The sequence below is a fragment of the Vicia villosa genome, unplaced genomic scaffold (genome assembly GCF_029867415.1).
Source record: "Vicia villosa cultivar HV-30 ecotype Madison, WI unplaced genomic scaffold, Vvil1.0 ctg.000010F_1_1, whole genome shotgun sequence".
Classification (NCBI taxonomy): Eukaryota; Viridiplantae; Streptophyta; class Magnoliopsida; order Fabales; family Fabaceae; genus Vicia; species Vicia villosa.
Genome location: NW_026704940.1, coordinates 2,251,651 through 2,269,289, shown reverse-complemented (window position 1 = coordinate 2,269,289; position 17,639 = coordinate 2,251,651). Strand labels below are relative to the sequence as shown.

The following is a 17,639-nucleotide window of genomic DNA, read 5'->3' as shown; positions in this document are numbered from 1 at the left end:
TTTATTGTTTCGCGAATGGTAAGAAACTTCCTCGCGGTACGCCAATGCTTTCGCCTCAAACGCAACCTAAAGAAAACGTCCTGCCCAAACACTTAACAAACGAATTAAAAGCAAAAGTATATACAAGTATGTGTAAAAACACCAAATTACAAATGAATGGTGAAATTGACTAAACAAGTTGAAAAGTGAAGATATGTAATTTAAGAGCTAATCCGAGTTCTACTTGTTTAGTCAGTTTACCAAACAAAACGAAACAAGTATAACTATACAAGAAAATACAAGTATGAGTCTATACACAAAATATACGCTATGGACATATATACGAAACTTAAAACATAAAACCATCGCAATGCGATTAATCTCAACCAATCCCCGGCAACGGCGCCATTTTGTTGAAGCGGTAAAGCGGCAAGCAAAAAGTAATAGGTATTATTTATTACCGGGTGATATAGGTTATATCGTATCGTAGTCCACAGAGATTGGTGAGAAGAACTGCCGTTCGACTATCTCGCGTTCTAAGTTTCATGATTTGGGTGCGGAAAGGTAAATGCGGGAAAAGTAAATAAAAGCAGATAAACAATCTCAATAGCCTAAGAGAAATAGTTATGGAGTTGCATTTCGTTCTACCCGTCGAATACTTAAATCTGAAGATCTATCGCTCGACACTCACAATACGCATCAACATCACCGGGCATCACTCGAGATGCCACATCGGTGTCCATGTCTGCAACACCGACGAAGGCTCAACCGTACTATTCACATCAGCGATTTCTCAACCGACACAAACAACACAGAGGCATTATACTCGATACCCACTAAGATTGTTAGTCCTAAATCCATGTCTGCAACCCAGAAACTAACAGTTATCATTCCTAATCAAGATCTATGGTGTCCATGTCTGCAACAACACAAATCCAGAGCATTTAAGCAAAAAGATCAAGAACAACAACAATGAAGATTTGTAAAGCGAATATATAAACGATCCCAAGATCCACAAATATACATACAATAAGAGTAGAAACATACATACAACACCCACCATTGGAATGAAACAAAGGGAAGAGAGAAGATGAACCGGAAAGATCTCACCGGTACAATGAAATCGAGTCAGATCCATGATCAATCCACATGACGTCGCACCCAATGGTTTTTCCTAAGCCTCTAAACTACCAAAAAAGGATCAGAGCTCAACTTGTCAAGAAGAGGTGATAAAAAACCTAAAAAATCTGTTATTAACTATTTATACAAAACTGAGTTTCATAGTGGGCGCGACGCGCCCTACTTCAGTGCGACGCGCCCTGTATAAATTTACCAAACCGCCCTAACGCGCGAAGCGCCCTAAAAACCGCACGACGCGCCCAATCTTCTGCCAGACTATGTTCTTCAAACTCAAAGAGGGCGCGATGCGCCCTACAGCGCGCGAAGCGCCCTGCACCAGAACAGCAGAATTATTTCCTCTTTGCTCTCGCAGCCGTGTCTTCGACACTTTATTCCTCAAGGCTCCGAAAACGCAAGAATACCTACAAAAATACAACAAAACTATCAAACGGTATAAAAGTATATGAAAATACAAGTATTCGTAAAGTAAACGTAATTACACAAAAACGGGGGATTATTCAAACGGTATTAACAAAAAGCATTGATAAGTGCCACTATTTACATACACAAAATAACTACAATTTGGCACTTAACACCCGGCGAACAAGAGGCGAGCCAAGGCAGAAATATGACCATTTATTTTCCACGCTCGCCCAGCGGACGAATTGCCTCGCCGGGCGACTCACACCAGAAGCAGCAGGCTCGCCCGGCGAATCACACCAGTCTGAACTTCTTTATTTCTTCAATTGGCTTCTCCTTTATTAATCCAAAATTTCATCCTTGAAGCTTTATTACTCAATACTCCATAGATGCTCAAATACCTACAAAATGAATGAAAAACTATTAGTCGGTACATAAATGAATCAAAAACTTGATTAAACACAAAATCTACATATTTATGTAACATACACTAAAACTCGTCTAAATTGAGGAAAAAGAGAAGATAAGTGCCGCAAAACTATACATAGAAATAACTGCAATTTGGCACTTATCAAACTCTCCCCAACTTAAACTTGTTTGTCCCTAAACAAGAATCAAATAACTCAAGGAAACAAAAGCAAAAATCCAAAAATCACGAATCAACAAGTTTTGAAAAAAGGAAAAATGTAAGGCTCAAATGCAAAACGGTACACATAAAGTAACACACTTACCACTAAACTACGATGACAACATAAACATGACACAAATGCTAAATACAAAGAATATGCCAAACATTCTAAAACAACATTAGTTCAAAAATGAATCACACCTAGCACACAATCATCAGTAGATGAAAAACACAAAAGTGGGGTATTTTTACTCATCCAACAATCTTGCAAACAAAAGACTAAATTATGCAGTCATCCAAAAATTATGTTGAAAATACAAAAGCAAGAATCACAAGGGCTTTTCAAGGTTGTAGCGTGGTTGGGTGAACAAACAAAGGATAATTCCTAAGGCTAATCGAAACAAAAACTTGCCCAAACCTAAGGGATTAATCAACTCACAAAAGTTCAAACACAAAATTCCAATCAAATTTCTTCATAATCTCAAATTTCTCAAACCAATCACATACTTATTAACACAATATTATTCCATACTCTTTTTGTTTTACTTTTTCAAAGTTTTTTTTTTCTTTTTTTTTTCTTATCACTACTTTTTCATTTTTTTTTCTTTCAACCTCATAGCCACCGCAATATAAATGAGCAAAATATTTCTCTCCCCAACTTGAATACAGCCATCATCATAATATGAATACTCCCTACTTTCTAAGACAAGGCAAAAATTCAAAAAAAAATTGTTTAAGTTCATCTAGGGCTGTCGTTGAGTATAGATGACAACGGGTCGGGTCGAGTGCGAGTTTCACACTATCCAAACTCGCACCCGAAATCACCACCCAAACCCGAATCCGAACCCAAAGGCTATTCGAGTGGCAAAATAACACTCACGCTCATACCTGTTGGGTTCAGATTTTTTCACCCAAACCCGCAACAAAATACATAAAATACAGTTTTCCTACCATTTTTATACAACTTTCCACACTATATATATATATATATATATATAATATATATATATATATATATATATAATATAATATAATATAATATAATATATATATATATATATATATATATATATATATATATAAGAGGAGGGTTATATTTACTCCAAGAGTAAGTTATTATAACTTACTCCACATCTTGACCATTTATTATTTTCAATCTAATGGTTAAAAATAATAAGTAATTAAATGTGGAGAGAGAAAATTAGTCCTTATTATTTTTAACCATTAGATTAAAAATAATAAATGGTCAAGATGTGGAGTAAGTTATAATAACTTACTCTTGGAGTAAATATAACCCTCCTCATATATAAATAATATAATATAATATATATAATATATAATATATATAATATGAGGAGGGTTATATTTACTCCAGGAGTGAGTTATTATAACTTACTCCAAATCTAGACCATTGATTCTTTTCAATCTAGTGGTTAAAAATAATAAGTAATAGTTTTCTCTCTCCACATTTAATTACTTATTATTTTTAACCACTAGATTGAAAAGAATCAATGGCCTAGATTTGGAGTAAGTTATAATAACTTACTCCAGGAGTAAATATAACCCTCCTCATATATATATATATATATATATATATATATATATATATATATATATATATATATATATAGTCAAAGAATAATTTGTTATAACTTACTCCACATATTGACCATTTATTATTTTCAATCCAATGGTTACAAATAATAAGTAATTAAATGTGGAGAGAGAAAACTATCACTTATTATTTTTAACCATTAGATTGAAAAGAATTAACGGTCAACATGTGTAGTAGGTTATAACAACTTACTCTTGGAGTAAATATAACCCTCCTCTCTCTCTCTCTCTCTCTATATATATATATATATATATATATATATATATATATGAGGAGGGATCAAATTACACCCGAAGAGTTACACCACGAGTTACACTCGTTCAATAACTACATCTCGAATTAATATTTTTTAAATTCAACCGTTGGATTGAAACATAATATCATATAGATCATACCTATAAATTTTGAGCTTAATCTATAATGATTTACTATATCATCAAGATATCCAAAGATTAACGTCAAAATGAGTTTTCATATAACGTTAATTTTGATGTGATTCAATGACATAGTAAATCATTATAGATTAAGCTCAAAATTTATAGGTAAGATTTATATGATATTATGTTTCAATCCAACGGTTGAATTTAAAAAATATTAATTCGAGATGTAGTTATTGAACGAGTGTAACTCGTGGTGTAACTCTTCGGGTGTAATTTGATCCCTCCTCTCTCTCTCTCTCTCTCTCTCTATATATATATATATATATGCGATTTCGAGTTCCGGGTGTGGATTTAACACTACCCAAACCCGCACTCGAAATATCGGATGGCACCCGAACCCAAACCCAGTCAATTCGGGTTTTCACCCGTTGACTCAAGTTCGGGTGCCAGTGGGCCCCGCGGTTTGGTTGTGATTGCCATCTCTATCGCTGAGAATATACTCCCTAGTTATGTCCCATATTATAAGAAAATTTCATTGTTTAGGTTCATCTAATAATTGTTATAATAGCTAATAATAGCATCGATTATTTATTGTCCACGCTCGCCCGACGAACAAGAGGCGGACAAATTTATTAGCAATTATTAGCTAATATAAATGATCAAATGCTATTATTAACTATTATTATTACATAACAATTTAATTAATTATCTTTAAATACATAATTGATTTGGATTGATCGAATTTTTAATAATAAATTTGTTTTGAGGGGTTTTACAATAAATTTAACATAGAGAAAAGAGAGAGAGAAAAAAATAAAGATAAAGAAAGATAGAGAAAAAAGAAGGAAAGAAATAATGTATTGTTTCTAGTAAGAATATGGATCATCTGTTGTGCACTCTCCCCTGCCTCCTCTTCAACACTAATCCTAACCATTTGATTTGTATTTTGTTTCTCTCTCTTCTACTTAATTGTATTCATTTATTTTTTTCAACCAATGAATTTATGGTAGAATAACAGCTGAATGGAAAAGGCAAGAGAGGATCGTTATTCTTTGAGTGAAAATTCATCAAATTATGTGATAATAGGTACTCTCTCCATTTTTTATTATAAGTCGTTTTAGAAAAAAATTGTATTTAATTTAAATATAAGTCGCTTTAAAATTCCAATCAATAATTAATTTTATTTTTCCTATTACATCCTTAAATATTTATTATTCTCTCTTTTCAATTATATAAATTTATCTTCCACGTGTCATTAATGATGATAATTTTGTAAAAACCTTCATAATTTTTCATTGTCATAGAACAATTATTATTTTTCTTAATATGTATGAAAAGTCTAAAACGACTTATAATGAAAAAACAAAGGGAATAATTAATTTGGGTAGTTCAAATTTAATAATAATAAATTTGTTAAGTAGGCTACAATTAATTTACCATAGTAATTAATTTGGATCGTTCAAATTTAATAATAATAAATTTATTAAGTAAAATCTACAATTAATTTACAATAGAGAGGAGAAAGTATAAGAAGAACGCATAGAAAAAATTGGAAAAATAATAAAAAGCAAAGAGAGAAAAAAACGAAAGAGAAAAAGAAAAAATCAAGAAAAAAAAGACCCAGGACAAATAATAAAATAGACCTGACAAAAAAAATTGAACAATTAATTAAATATTTTATGAGGTTAAAGGTAGTGGACTGACAGTGTAAAATTTTTTTACACTGTCATCCAATAGAAACAAATCGTTTTGCCATATCATATAAATTTTTTAAAAATTAAAGTCTGTTTTATCCTGATTCATGGTTGTGATTGGTTGACAGTGTAAAACTTTTTTACACTGTCAGTGCATCACCCATTTTCTCATATTTTATTATAAATAATATTAATATTACCAAGGTTTTGATATATCATTATAAAATAAATATGATAATATATCTTTTTATAAAAAAAATGACAAATAATTTGAATTAAGCTTGTCTACCGCTTTCTCATTTTTTAGGTATTAAGAGAGTGAAAGTTGTTAGTAATAATTATATGGAGATAAGTTTTTTTTGTTGTTGCTACATAAGAATTAAAAACATCACTTATCCAATTTTTTAAATATATTATTCTTAAATAAAATTTAATAATATATCTTTTTATAGAACAAGATCAATCCACTAATAATTATATGATATTTCTTAGCATAAAAACTTAATAATAAATAATTTAATTATATAATAAATATTTAAATATTTAATTATAAAAAATAAATATTATCTAAAATTTATATTAAATAAATAAAATCAATAAGATTAATGACACTAGTAGTATATATATAATATATATGGTTTTGGGCTGGCCTAATTTTATTCCTAAAATACCCTTCATTTTTTTAAAATAAATAATATATAATATTATAATATGCTGGCCCAAACTTTTTCCTAAAATACCCTTATTTTTTTAAATAAATAATATATAATAATATCTCTACCAATAAAGCTGCGGTTACCAAAAGAAAAAATAACTTACATTCTATTACAAATTATGCAGTTATTCTATCAAGACGGTTTACTACTATTGAAATACCCAACATATATAACCGAGTCATATCTTTGAAAAAAACTAACGCACCACTTCACAAAAACGAGGGTATCTGATGATATAATGAGAAAATTTCATAGAGGAAAAAAAATTTAAAAGAAAGAAAAAATGATGCATGATCATATAGAGGCATGTTGCGATAGTTGGTGGGATTTTTTTTGCTGCATCAACATAACCATCTGCATTTTATTCATTTTATTTATTAACTTCATCTCTCTTTTCCTTAAAATTGTTAAATTGTTGTCACTTTTTGCATTCATTAGTTCATGGTAGATTGGTAGTGATAGTCATATATAGTGAATAGACATTTCCTCTCAATTAAATTTTATTGACCATTATATATTGGTTTGATTCTTTTTATCTTGATTTAAGTTTTGGTGAATAATTTGATATTTTATACTTTAGAATTTGATTGAGTATGTGTATGTGTCCATCATTTACTTACTCAATTTCATCTTATATTTTAATTTTATTTGTTTTAAAACTAAATTAAAATTTGAGTGAATTATACTTATATGATATCGATTCGTAACGAAATTTAAAATATCAAATAATTCACCTTCAATTTTTTATTTTATTTTGTGTATATTTTGGAAACAAAGACGAAATTTTCTTTTTGACCAACTTCCTTAGAATATGCATTTGTATATGAAATTCATGTTTATAGGGATGCATATGATGCGTGTAAGAAAGTGTGCTTTGTATAGAACAATTTTGACAATTTAGAGTTACATGGCAAAAACATTGTACATAGGATGAAGGAGATAAGGAATAAGTAATTACGTTTGCAAAAATTTGTGAATATGGCCTGATTTTTCATTAATATGTCCTTGATTATAACTTGATAATTAATATCAAAATATTAAATTCAGTGCATTTAAATAAATTATGTCGAACTGTTTCTATGCTGTTTTTTTTTTGTTAAAAGCAATAGAACTCCACTTGATTGAAAAATATTAAACTATATATAAGTAACAATTTCAATATGCTTTAGTATTCTAATATATCACTTTCTCCATTTTTTTAGTGCGAAAAATGCATGAATTGAAGGAGAAGCAAAACAAAAATGTGTTAACTGTATGTCTTTTATGATGTTTTATGCATATATCAACTTAAAAAGAATATGAGAAAAGGGGTGATGCACTGACAGTGTAAAATGTTTTTACACTGTCAACCAATCACCACCATATATCCAATTAAACCACTCTTTTATTCAAAAAATAATTTAATGACATGGCTAATTGATAGCTTTCTATTGGATGACAGTGTAAAACTATTTTACACTGTCAGTGCACTACCTTTTAACTCAAAGAATATTAGTTGAACATAATTATTAGAACTAGAATTAAGATGATAAGTATTCAATTTAAATATACATTAGTAATAAATTATGGAAGTCAGAAATCAACACTAAAGAAAAAGTGTTTTCAAGACCAATTTAAAAATGCAAAAGTACTTTGGCCCCCCTCTCTCTCTCACTCTCCATCTCCCTTATTTATCTGTCTTACACACACTCTCTCCCTCCCTCCCTCCTTTCAACTCTCTCTCATAGTGTCATAGTATTCTTATATTAATATCGTGTGACATTATCTCCTTTTGTGAGAGAGGGAGATAGAGATAGAGATAGAGAGTTGACGGAGAGTAGGGATGTCAACGGGGCGGGTCGGGGATGGTTATTACCTTCCCCAAACCCAAACCCGAATCCCCAAACAATCCCCGTTCCCCACCCCAAACCCAATCGGAGATGGAGAATTAAAACCCAAACCCGACCCAAACGGGTTCGGGTATCCCCGCCCCGCCACCATCCATTTAGTGAAATCAATTTTTTTAATAGAAATACTTATTTTTTTTCAAAATTAAATTACTTTATAAATAATAAAATAAAACAATTTCAAAAAAATTCATACATACATTTCAAATATTCTAAATAATAAATACAAATCAAAATATAAAAACTTTCGCCACATATTTAATATTCTAAATTATAAAAAATATATAATAATATACACAATGAAATAAATGGGGCGGGTTCGGGGACGGGTTCGGGGTGAGTACTAGTGTCCCCATTACCCGCCCGTCCCCATATTTTATAATCGGGGAAAACCCAAACCCATTTTCCCCATCAACTTCGGGGCGGGTTCAGGTGGGTACCCGCGGATACGGGTTTTGTTGCCATGCCTAACGGAGAGAGAGAAAGAAATAGAGAGTTAAGAGAGAGTGGGAGAGGGAGGGAGAGAGAGAGAGAGAGTTGAAGGGGGAGAGAGTTAGGGGAAGATTTGAAGAGAGAGATAGAGAGAACGAGAGGATTAGGAGGGAGAGAGAGAGAGAGAGAGAGAGAGAGAGAGAGAGAGAGAGAGAGAGAGAGAGAGAGAGAGAGAGAGAGAGAGAGAGAGAGAGAGAGAGAGAGAGAGAGAGAGAGATGGAGAGTAGATAGAGAGAGGAGAGGTAGAGAAAGAAGAAAGATAGTTGATAGGAGAGAGAGAGAGAGAGAGAGAGAGAGAGAGAGAGAGAGAGAGAGAGAGAGAGAGAGAGAGAGAGAGAGATTAGAAGTTAAGGTATGTTGAAAGTGAACATTATCATCTTATTTTTATTTTTTAATAACGATGTTCAAATAATATTTTTTTTTAAGAGACATATGGGAAAAACATAATAAAATACATACATGCATTTGTGAAATAAATAAAAAAACGGACATACGGACACACGAGTTAAGTGTGTTTAGATGAATATATCTTAATTTAAACACATTTGGTGATTAAAAATAAATGTATGTAATTAACTCCTCTTTAATACCTATTTATTTAGTTCATTTTAGGTGATGTTATTATACAATTTATCTATTTTATTTTTAGATTTTTATCACAAAATTTATATAATAAATAATTTAAATTAAGATAAAATGAAATAAAAAAATACGTTTGTGTGTTTAATGCTGTGCAAATTAAAAAAAGCGGACAACCGACACGGGAGTGCCCGTTTGAACGCTAGTATATATAATAAAAAACAATGAAAAACAAAGATTTTATTTTATTCAGTTGGCAAAGAATTTATTTTTCATGATATAGTGCAGTTTGATCTTTAATCTAAGTACTTTTGGCATTTAAAAAAAACTATAAATGTAAAAATAACAAAATTTGATATCTTTATATATGTTATGAATATAAAAATATTTTATTGGAACGCGTGCATCCAATGTATTGAAACTTTAAATATGTTTATTGCATTCAATTATAATTAACTTTTTCTAATTATAGTATCCTTAACATGTGTCCTAAGGGCACATGTTAGCCTAACCCTAATTAATATTATGCAGAATTTCTAGTATAAAAAAATGAAGAATTTGAACATTTAAAAACAGTTAAGCCGGATTTTAATGGATTTAATGAGAAGTTAAGAAAGAAACATATTAAAGATTTCAAATTATAATATGTATAATTTATAATATTTTATTGTTATAATTCGAAAAGTCCATGCTTAAAAATTTGAAGCCCCTCTTTTTTTAAATCTCTGAACGGTGGATTTGCTTGTCCAAGCCCATAACGGGTCCGACTATTAAAAATACACATAAATTAAAATAATTAATTATTTACTAGATTAGAAAGAAGTATTTGTTAGAGAGGGAAAGAAATAAATTCCCCAAAGGCATAGAGAGAAAAGTACTGTTTTGGGAGATCTACAATTAAATTTTAAATAAAAATTCATGAAAATCTCTTTAGATAACAATATTTAATCTGGATAAATCAAATTTAATAATAAAAAATTTGTAACTAAAACTGATTTTGCACCATAAAGATTAAAGAGAAGATCTTTTACTTCCCACCTTAAACTACAGCCATAAAAATAGGGTAAAAAAGTTTCAGGCCCTCTTTAGCAAATCAAATGTACTCTTATTAAGTTGGTTTAATCGCAATTTTGACTCTTTTATCATTCTTTTTTTTCTTCTTTTTTTTAAAGTTTGGAATTTTAGTCTTTTTTATTTTAGTTTTTTAAAAATTTTGGCTTCTTATAAATTTGAAGACAATTTTTAATGAAATGAAATTCAAATTGATGATATGTTTAACATAAATCTTAAATAAAATTAGTTTTTTTTTTAACATTGGTGAACTGACACTAACACATCATCAATGTGAGCATTATTTCATTTAAAATTGTTTTCGAATTTGCAGGGAGACCAAAATTCTAAAATAACTAAAATATATAGACTAAAATTTTGGATTTTAAAATAGAAGGATAAAAACACATAAAAACGGATAATAGAAGAACCAAAATTGCAATTAAGCGTAATTTTCTTTTTGTTTACCCCTTGACATTACCAAACACGAAAACCGCACGTGTCTCGTAGATTTATATTTCTCTTTTCCCGAGTCAAATTGTTTCTGTTTCTTTCTTTGCACTGTGTGACTTTTCACATACTCTTCTCATCACTCCACCTTCCTCTCCTCAACACAATGGGTCGAAAACCCAAACGTTCCAAGATCAATGTCATGCTTCGCTCTCACTCGGTACACAAATCCACTCTTTTCTCTTTCTCTCTTCCTAGATTCATTCTCATTTTCTAACTCTCTCTTGGTTTTTCTTTTCTTGTTGTAGTTGTTGAATATATATAATATAACTCTCAACCTTTATCACCGTTTTCCTGTTATTATCTCGTTTTCATTAGCATGTTCCTCTTTTGGCGTTTGTATCATCGATCATGTTTAGGGTTATGATCTGGGTAGGATTTTTCTGATTATTGAATGCATGGATGAATGTTAGAGAAAATATGAGAGATTTCATCCTGTGGTTACATGCATGAATCATTGTGTTGTTAACTTTTTATAATCTTGCATTTTCTCTGTGTAAACGTTGTTTTTTTATCTATTTTTTGGAATATTTTTCACTTTTCTAAGTATTGTGTGTTTAATTCATGCTGCATGTTGAAAGTTACATTCTCTATTGAGATATGGCATGAAAATCGGTTTATAGTTGGGTGCGATGAATTGCATTTTATGAGTTGAATGCCTAATATAAAAACCTAATATGTTCTAGCTTAGAAGTCAATATTGTTAGGTTGGACGTCATCACCAGAGTTTAAACCCTAGTAGTGACGGTCATGTGTGTGAGTTTCAAGTTATAGAATAATATTTGTTTCTTACTATTGTTTTTTTTTTCTCTTCCCACAGTCTGAAAAGGCACTTCCTTATGGGAAGTTTGCAGAAGGTTCTAGTGAAAACATAAATCAAACAAAGGAATTAAATTCTCAACCTATGAGTTCCCCGTCAATGCAAATGAATCAATCCGTGGCCGATGTGGAGGCAAATCTTGTGAGAACAGCACCACATGGACAAGTCAACCAGGTAGGTAAACATCGAAAGAAGTATGCTACAGTCTCAAGAAAAATGTTAAAGTGTGGTGCTTCTGTGAGGCGGTCAGAACGCATTAAAAGCGGAGTTGCTAACTCTCCCAACCCGAAGCAAGGTGCTGAATGCATTGTAGATGTAACTGTTAGTGACAGTGAGGTAGATGAACTAGAAACTCAAGCTGAGCAAGTGTTACCACGGCCAAAGCCAACAGATACTCAAATTGAGCTACTGCAAGTATTGCCACCACAGAATACTCAAGTTGAACGTGTTTTACCGCAGCCAAATGCTCAAACTGAACAAGCATTGCCAGAGTCTCAGCCTGATTTAAGTGAAAAAGGCTTGGATGAAAAAGTTGAATATGCCTTACAGGAAATAAAAGCTTTGCATAAGATCATAGAGTTGTTGAAATCCAAGGTATATATTCCCAAACTCAAGATAACATGCTATTGTTATTTTCTTGTTATATGCGGGATGCCTCATTGGTGTATATATTATATGTTCTAAACAATTACAGGTCGATGGAAATGTTAACTCATGTGAAGCCCCGTCAACAGCATCTTTCAGTTACCGGACCATGTACATTGATTCACAAAAGAAGGTTTTTTTTTTTTATTTTTTAACTTAAGAAAAAGTCCTAATTCCATTTACTGTTTTTGGTTTGATTATTCCATATTTCGAATATGTCGAGTATTGACGTACATATATATGCAGATTGAAGCTTTATCAAAAGAAAATCAACAACTAAAAGAAGAACTGGAAAATGCTCTAGGAAAAGTTGAAATGGTATGGTGTGTTATTTTTATTTTGGTTCTGCTGCATCTTTTGCTGTTATTGTGAAATGACTTTTGATTGCAAATTCTTGGTCATAGAAGCATTTGAAAATCTATCTTTATTCTTTAAAGAGTCATCATTTTAGGCTTCATGCATTGATCTTATGGTTGCTTCATGTATTAGTTAAAAAAAATTGTTTTTGGTCTTATTTTGTTAATGATGTAGCATCTGATATTGTGGATAGTACTTTAGTTACATTGACATTACTAAAACTGTATCCTTTTTGGTATTGTAGTGTGAGAAGGAGAATGGTGTTTTAAGTGAACTATTGAACAAAATGAAGGATACAGTTAATCAACAGCTTTCAAATGTGGCAAAAACCACTGAAGCCGCAGTTTTTGCATCAACTCAAGAGATCGACAATGCATATTCAGTTTCTGCAGCTAAAAGAAAGAAAAATGAAGGCTGATGAAGGAAAGAAATCCACAATGCATATTCAGCTCCTGCAGCTAAAAGAAAGAGAATTGAAGGCTGATGAAGGAAGAGCTAATGCTGCATAATGTTTTTTTGTATCATATTACAAACTTGACACCTAATGGTGCTTGATCTGGACTTTGTGCCTAACTTTTTAAACTTGTTTTTTGTATGGGTTGTTGTTGCTTTAACACAATGTTTTGAAATTGTTTGTGGTTGTAAACTTCTAATGTTCCTCTCACTTTTTATTCTGCATGCTCTCAATTCTAGAATACGGTTGAGCTATGATGTTTTGACATATAGCATTAGATGTTCCTATCATTGCTCTTTTGCCAGCTCCTTTTAGCTTGTTTGGATCTTTGGTACATATTGAGTTATCTTGGAAGGTGGGTATAACTCCATTTAGTTATCTTGGAACGCCAATAGGAGAAAACCCGAGATCAAAAAAGATTTGGCAATCAATGATCGACACAGTAAGATCAAGACTTCCTAACTGGAAGCATAAATGTCTCTCCAATGGTGGTCCTGTAGTAATGTTGAAATTAGTCATATCATCTATTTCTTCTCTTCCATCAAAGCTCCATCAAGTATAATCTCCAAATTGGAATTTACGTCCAAACAATTCTTTGAGTGGTAGAGAGGATGAGAGTAAAGCACATTGGGTAAAGTGGCAAAGGATTTGTAGACTTATCGAGGAGGGAAGTTTTGGAATAAAAAACTTGAGGGATTTTAATGAATCTCTACTAGATAAATGGGGAATGATAAACATCTGTACATTGGGAAAGGGGATAGTTCAATGTGGTGGAGAGCAATTTGTAACTTGGATTTAGGAGGTCAAGACAGTATAGAAGAGTATTTGGTTAAAGAGAGATACAAGGTAAATGTTGGAAAAATAGGACAAGCGTTTAATGGATTTTGGTCAAAAGCTTGGCAAAAATATCATGTTCAGTATGGAGAACTTTTCACAATAGGGTGTCAACTAAAGATAATTCAGTTCAGTTTAATGCGTTGGAGGGTGTGACACAACTGAAACAGTATACCATCTTTTTTTTTAGTGCCCCTAGTTTGCAGGTATATGGTATTTAGTAAGTAAGTATGTGACTTGGTGTATCTATGGCATTGCAAAAGGAATGTGTGGCACGTCTTGAGCAATTTGAAGCCCTTGAAGCGGAAAAAATTATTGTAATAGATTAGGCGTGGTTTGCTTGCATTTGGAACATACGAAAAGCAAGAAATGATAAATTATTCAACAATAAGGAAGTTTCAGTGGAGGAAGTTTTTGAATCAATGCGGAGGTATTTGTGGAATTGGCTTAATAACAAGTATAACCGGTTACTATGGTGTGTGTGTCTCATTGGTATGTGTCTCCTAAAACTTGCTTAGGGAAAAATGGCTTGAGAGGACCTCAAGGTGTATCCTATCTGGTGTTTACAACAGTAGTTCAGGTGTTGCGTGTGGCCATGTGTTATATTTAGGTGGTAAAATCTGCCAACTTAATGCCCAGTGGCGTTTCCGTCCGGCGATTGCTTGCTAGAGTGCTAACTAGATCAGCAAGGAAGGCCTGTATTGATTTGTTAGCAGTGTAGGTGACAATCGAAGGAAGCGGCTTTGTCAATTGTTCCGGTAGCAGCTAGAGTATAATGTCTCTTCTGTTATGGTTTTGTGTGGACTGGTACAGAAGCTTAATTTCGAACAATCTTGCAGCTGGTTCATTCTCAACTGCTAGAGGTTTAGTTTATTGCAGTACCTGATTGGCTTTATCGTAGGTTATTTTTGAGCTTGGATAACGTGATTACTTCTATCTTTCAATTAAATCAGTTTCCACCGGAAATTTCAAGTTGTACTGCTGCAGAAAGTTAATTGTATTAGCCTAGAATTTCTCTATGTTGTAGAATGTGTTGGAATCCCTTTCTGTTAGGAGAATTGTGTGCCGTATATACCTCTCTAAACGATTGAAACTTGGCTTGAAAGTATAGGTTTAAAAATAGCCGTATGAAAACATTAATCTATCAAGAATCTAACTCAAACTAAAAGTGAATATTCAATAAATCAGGTTTGGGTACATAGATTCTAGTTGGTGACCAAGTGTACCTGAGGGATTTCTTTAGCAAAAGAACAAGATCTTATCAGGTTAACAAAGATTAGTACATTATTATGAAGATAACAAGATCATTATTTTCTGCTGTAATACAAGGAATATTTGCAGCATCATTGCATCATTACAGTGGAAATCATGATGGTGCTTAAAATTCTGGTTTAAAGGTTCACTAAATTCAGCAGAGAGAACTTGCAGAGATGGATTGCTACACATTGTTGTCATCATCATCGTCATCTTCATCTTCATGAATTGTTCGTGGAGGAGATGAGAAGTCCAAGCACATTCCTTGAATAACTTGCTCATATGACTCGGAGAGGTCTTCTGATGTATGTTGATGATACTCCACCAGCTGGTGAAGGCATTGGTTTTCTCTCATCAGATTTGCATTTTCATTCGCCAGTCTTGCTTTCTCACCAAGAAGTGCTTCCAGCTGAAGCCTCACCTATACACCATCATACACACAGCATTACTTTCATAATCTAGCCACTATGAAGCGTGCACCCCGAACATGACACTGACATTGTCATGGCAAAACCAGTGAAAAATAAATAAATTAAATGTAACTACAAGTGTAGGTTTTCAGAGTTGGTGCTACAGAGTTTAAACACATACGTTACTAGCTTGAATATGACACTATGAAGCACGTACACCCCGAATATGACAGTGACATTGTCATGGCGAAACCAGTGAAAAAAAGAATAAATTAAATGTAACTACAGTGTCGGTTTTCAGAGCTGTTGGTGCTACGGAGTTTAAACACATACATTACTAGCTCAGAACAATTTCAGCACTAAACATTAAGGTCGAATTGATTCCTTACCAGATCATCTTCCTCAGGCCTGACTCCTTTCGCAAACCCATCACGCAGCCTTCTGTTCTCTTCTTCAAGCAAACCACACCTCTCTTGCATAAAACATAAATCTGACTTAAGACACTTCAACTCTCTTGCAAGTGAGCTTGCTTTGCTAGCCATTGAAACTGCAAGCTATAATATTACACAACTAAATAAGTAACAATTTTTCAGAAACTTCCATAAAACCCACACTAACTAGTAGTAATTGATAAAAAAGAACCAACATTTTTTGCTTTCTTGATATGCTTATCATGCATTTTCTGTCCATTTTCTGTTTGTGACTCTGTAACATTATCTTCATAGAATTCATCAACTTTCCTTTTCACTCCTTTCTTTGACTCCTCTTTCTCTTCTGAATCATCTTTCTTTTCTAACTCGACAATTTTGCTTTGGAACATATCAGTTAAGGTAGGTGGTTTCCCCAATTCTCTTGTACTCTATTATAAAACAAAAAATAATAATAATAATAACAGAAAACATTAATTAATTAATTGGATCATATCATATAATATAACATTAATTAATAGTTAAAGTTATTATTAATTATACCTGTAATGCATTATCCAAATTATTAGACAAAAGAGAGAGTGTATGAGAAACTGAATCAAACCCTCTTATGAGTAACAAAGAATCTTCCTTCAATCGGTTTCTGTTTCCTAGTTCATTCTGTAACATAACAAAAGAATCAAATTCAATGACCTAACAATTTGATTTTAGGTTTATGTTATGGAAATTGTGCAAGGAAAATGACTAATTACAGAAGGGATGTGATCCGTAGAGGTGGAAGGATGATGTGAATCTGAAATTCTGGGTTGACGATTATCGAGAAGCGAATCCATTCTACTACGAAGAGTGCTCCAGAATCGTTTATCGGAAGATGGACTGAATTGCGGAGAAGAAGACGAATTAACAGCGTTTGTATCATCATCCTGTTATTGTAACACGAAAACAACGTTTAAGTTAACAACAACACTTGAGAAAGAAACAAGACATGAGTAGTAGCGAAGTTTGAGATCAAACCTGTTTCATATGAGGAAGAGGAGGAGGAGAAGGTGTGTCGATTGAGGTCGCCATAGACAGAGAGTGTTTGAGTGTGTGGAAGATAAGGGTTGAATAACGGCTAGTTTTGAAAAGTGAGTTTGCATTGAAGTGAAGCGTCGAGGTTTATTTAAATAGATTAAATGTAATGTAACGTTCGGATATTAAATAGTCCAAGGCTAACATCTTTCAATGAGAGGAGCCTAATCATATTATCACGTGTCTAAAATTTTATTTTATTTTATAAAAAAAAAAGCAATTTATTTATATATAACAAAAAATATTTATAATATATATGAAGATTGATGGTTCTAGACAATACAACAATGTTTAACAT

The 17,639-nt window shown here is 32.2% G+C and overlaps 2 protein-coding genes across 2 annotated transcripts; one reads left to right on the top strand and one right to left on the bottom strand.

Annotated features, from left to right (window-relative positions):
• Positions 1 to 11,125: 11,125 nt before the first annotated feature.
• Positions 11,126 to 13,522, top strand: LOC131621608 (uncharacterized). Its single transcript, XM_058892646.1, has 5 exons — positions 11,126 to 11,228; positions 11,889 to 12,482; positions 12,583 to 12,666; positions 12,780 to 12,851; positions 13,135 to 13,522. The coding sequence occupies exons 1-5, from the start codon at positions 11,175 to 11,177 to the stop codon at positions 13,306 to 13,308; spliced, it is 978 nt and encodes a 325-aa protein (XP_058748629.1). The 5' UTR covers positions 11,126 to 11,174; the 3' UTR covers positions 13,309 to 13,522.
• Positions 13,523 to 15,320: 1,798 nt separating this feature from the next.
• Positions 15,321 to 17,414, bottom strand: LOC131621607 (uncharacterized). Its single transcript, XM_058892645.1, has 6 exons — positions 17,285 to 17,414; positions 17,023 to 17,193; positions 16,814 to 16,930; positions 16,489 to 16,701; positions 16,232 to 16,396; positions 15,321 to 15,853 (listed from the first exon to the last, which is right to left on the bottom strand). The coding sequence occupies exons 1-6, from the start codon at positions 17,336 to 17,338 to the stop codon at positions 15,617 to 15,619; spliced, it is 957 nt and encodes a 318-aa protein (XP_058748628.1). The 5' UTR covers positions 17,339 to 17,414; the 3' UTR covers positions 15,321 to 15,616.
• Positions 17,415 to 17,639: the final 225 nt, after the last annotated feature.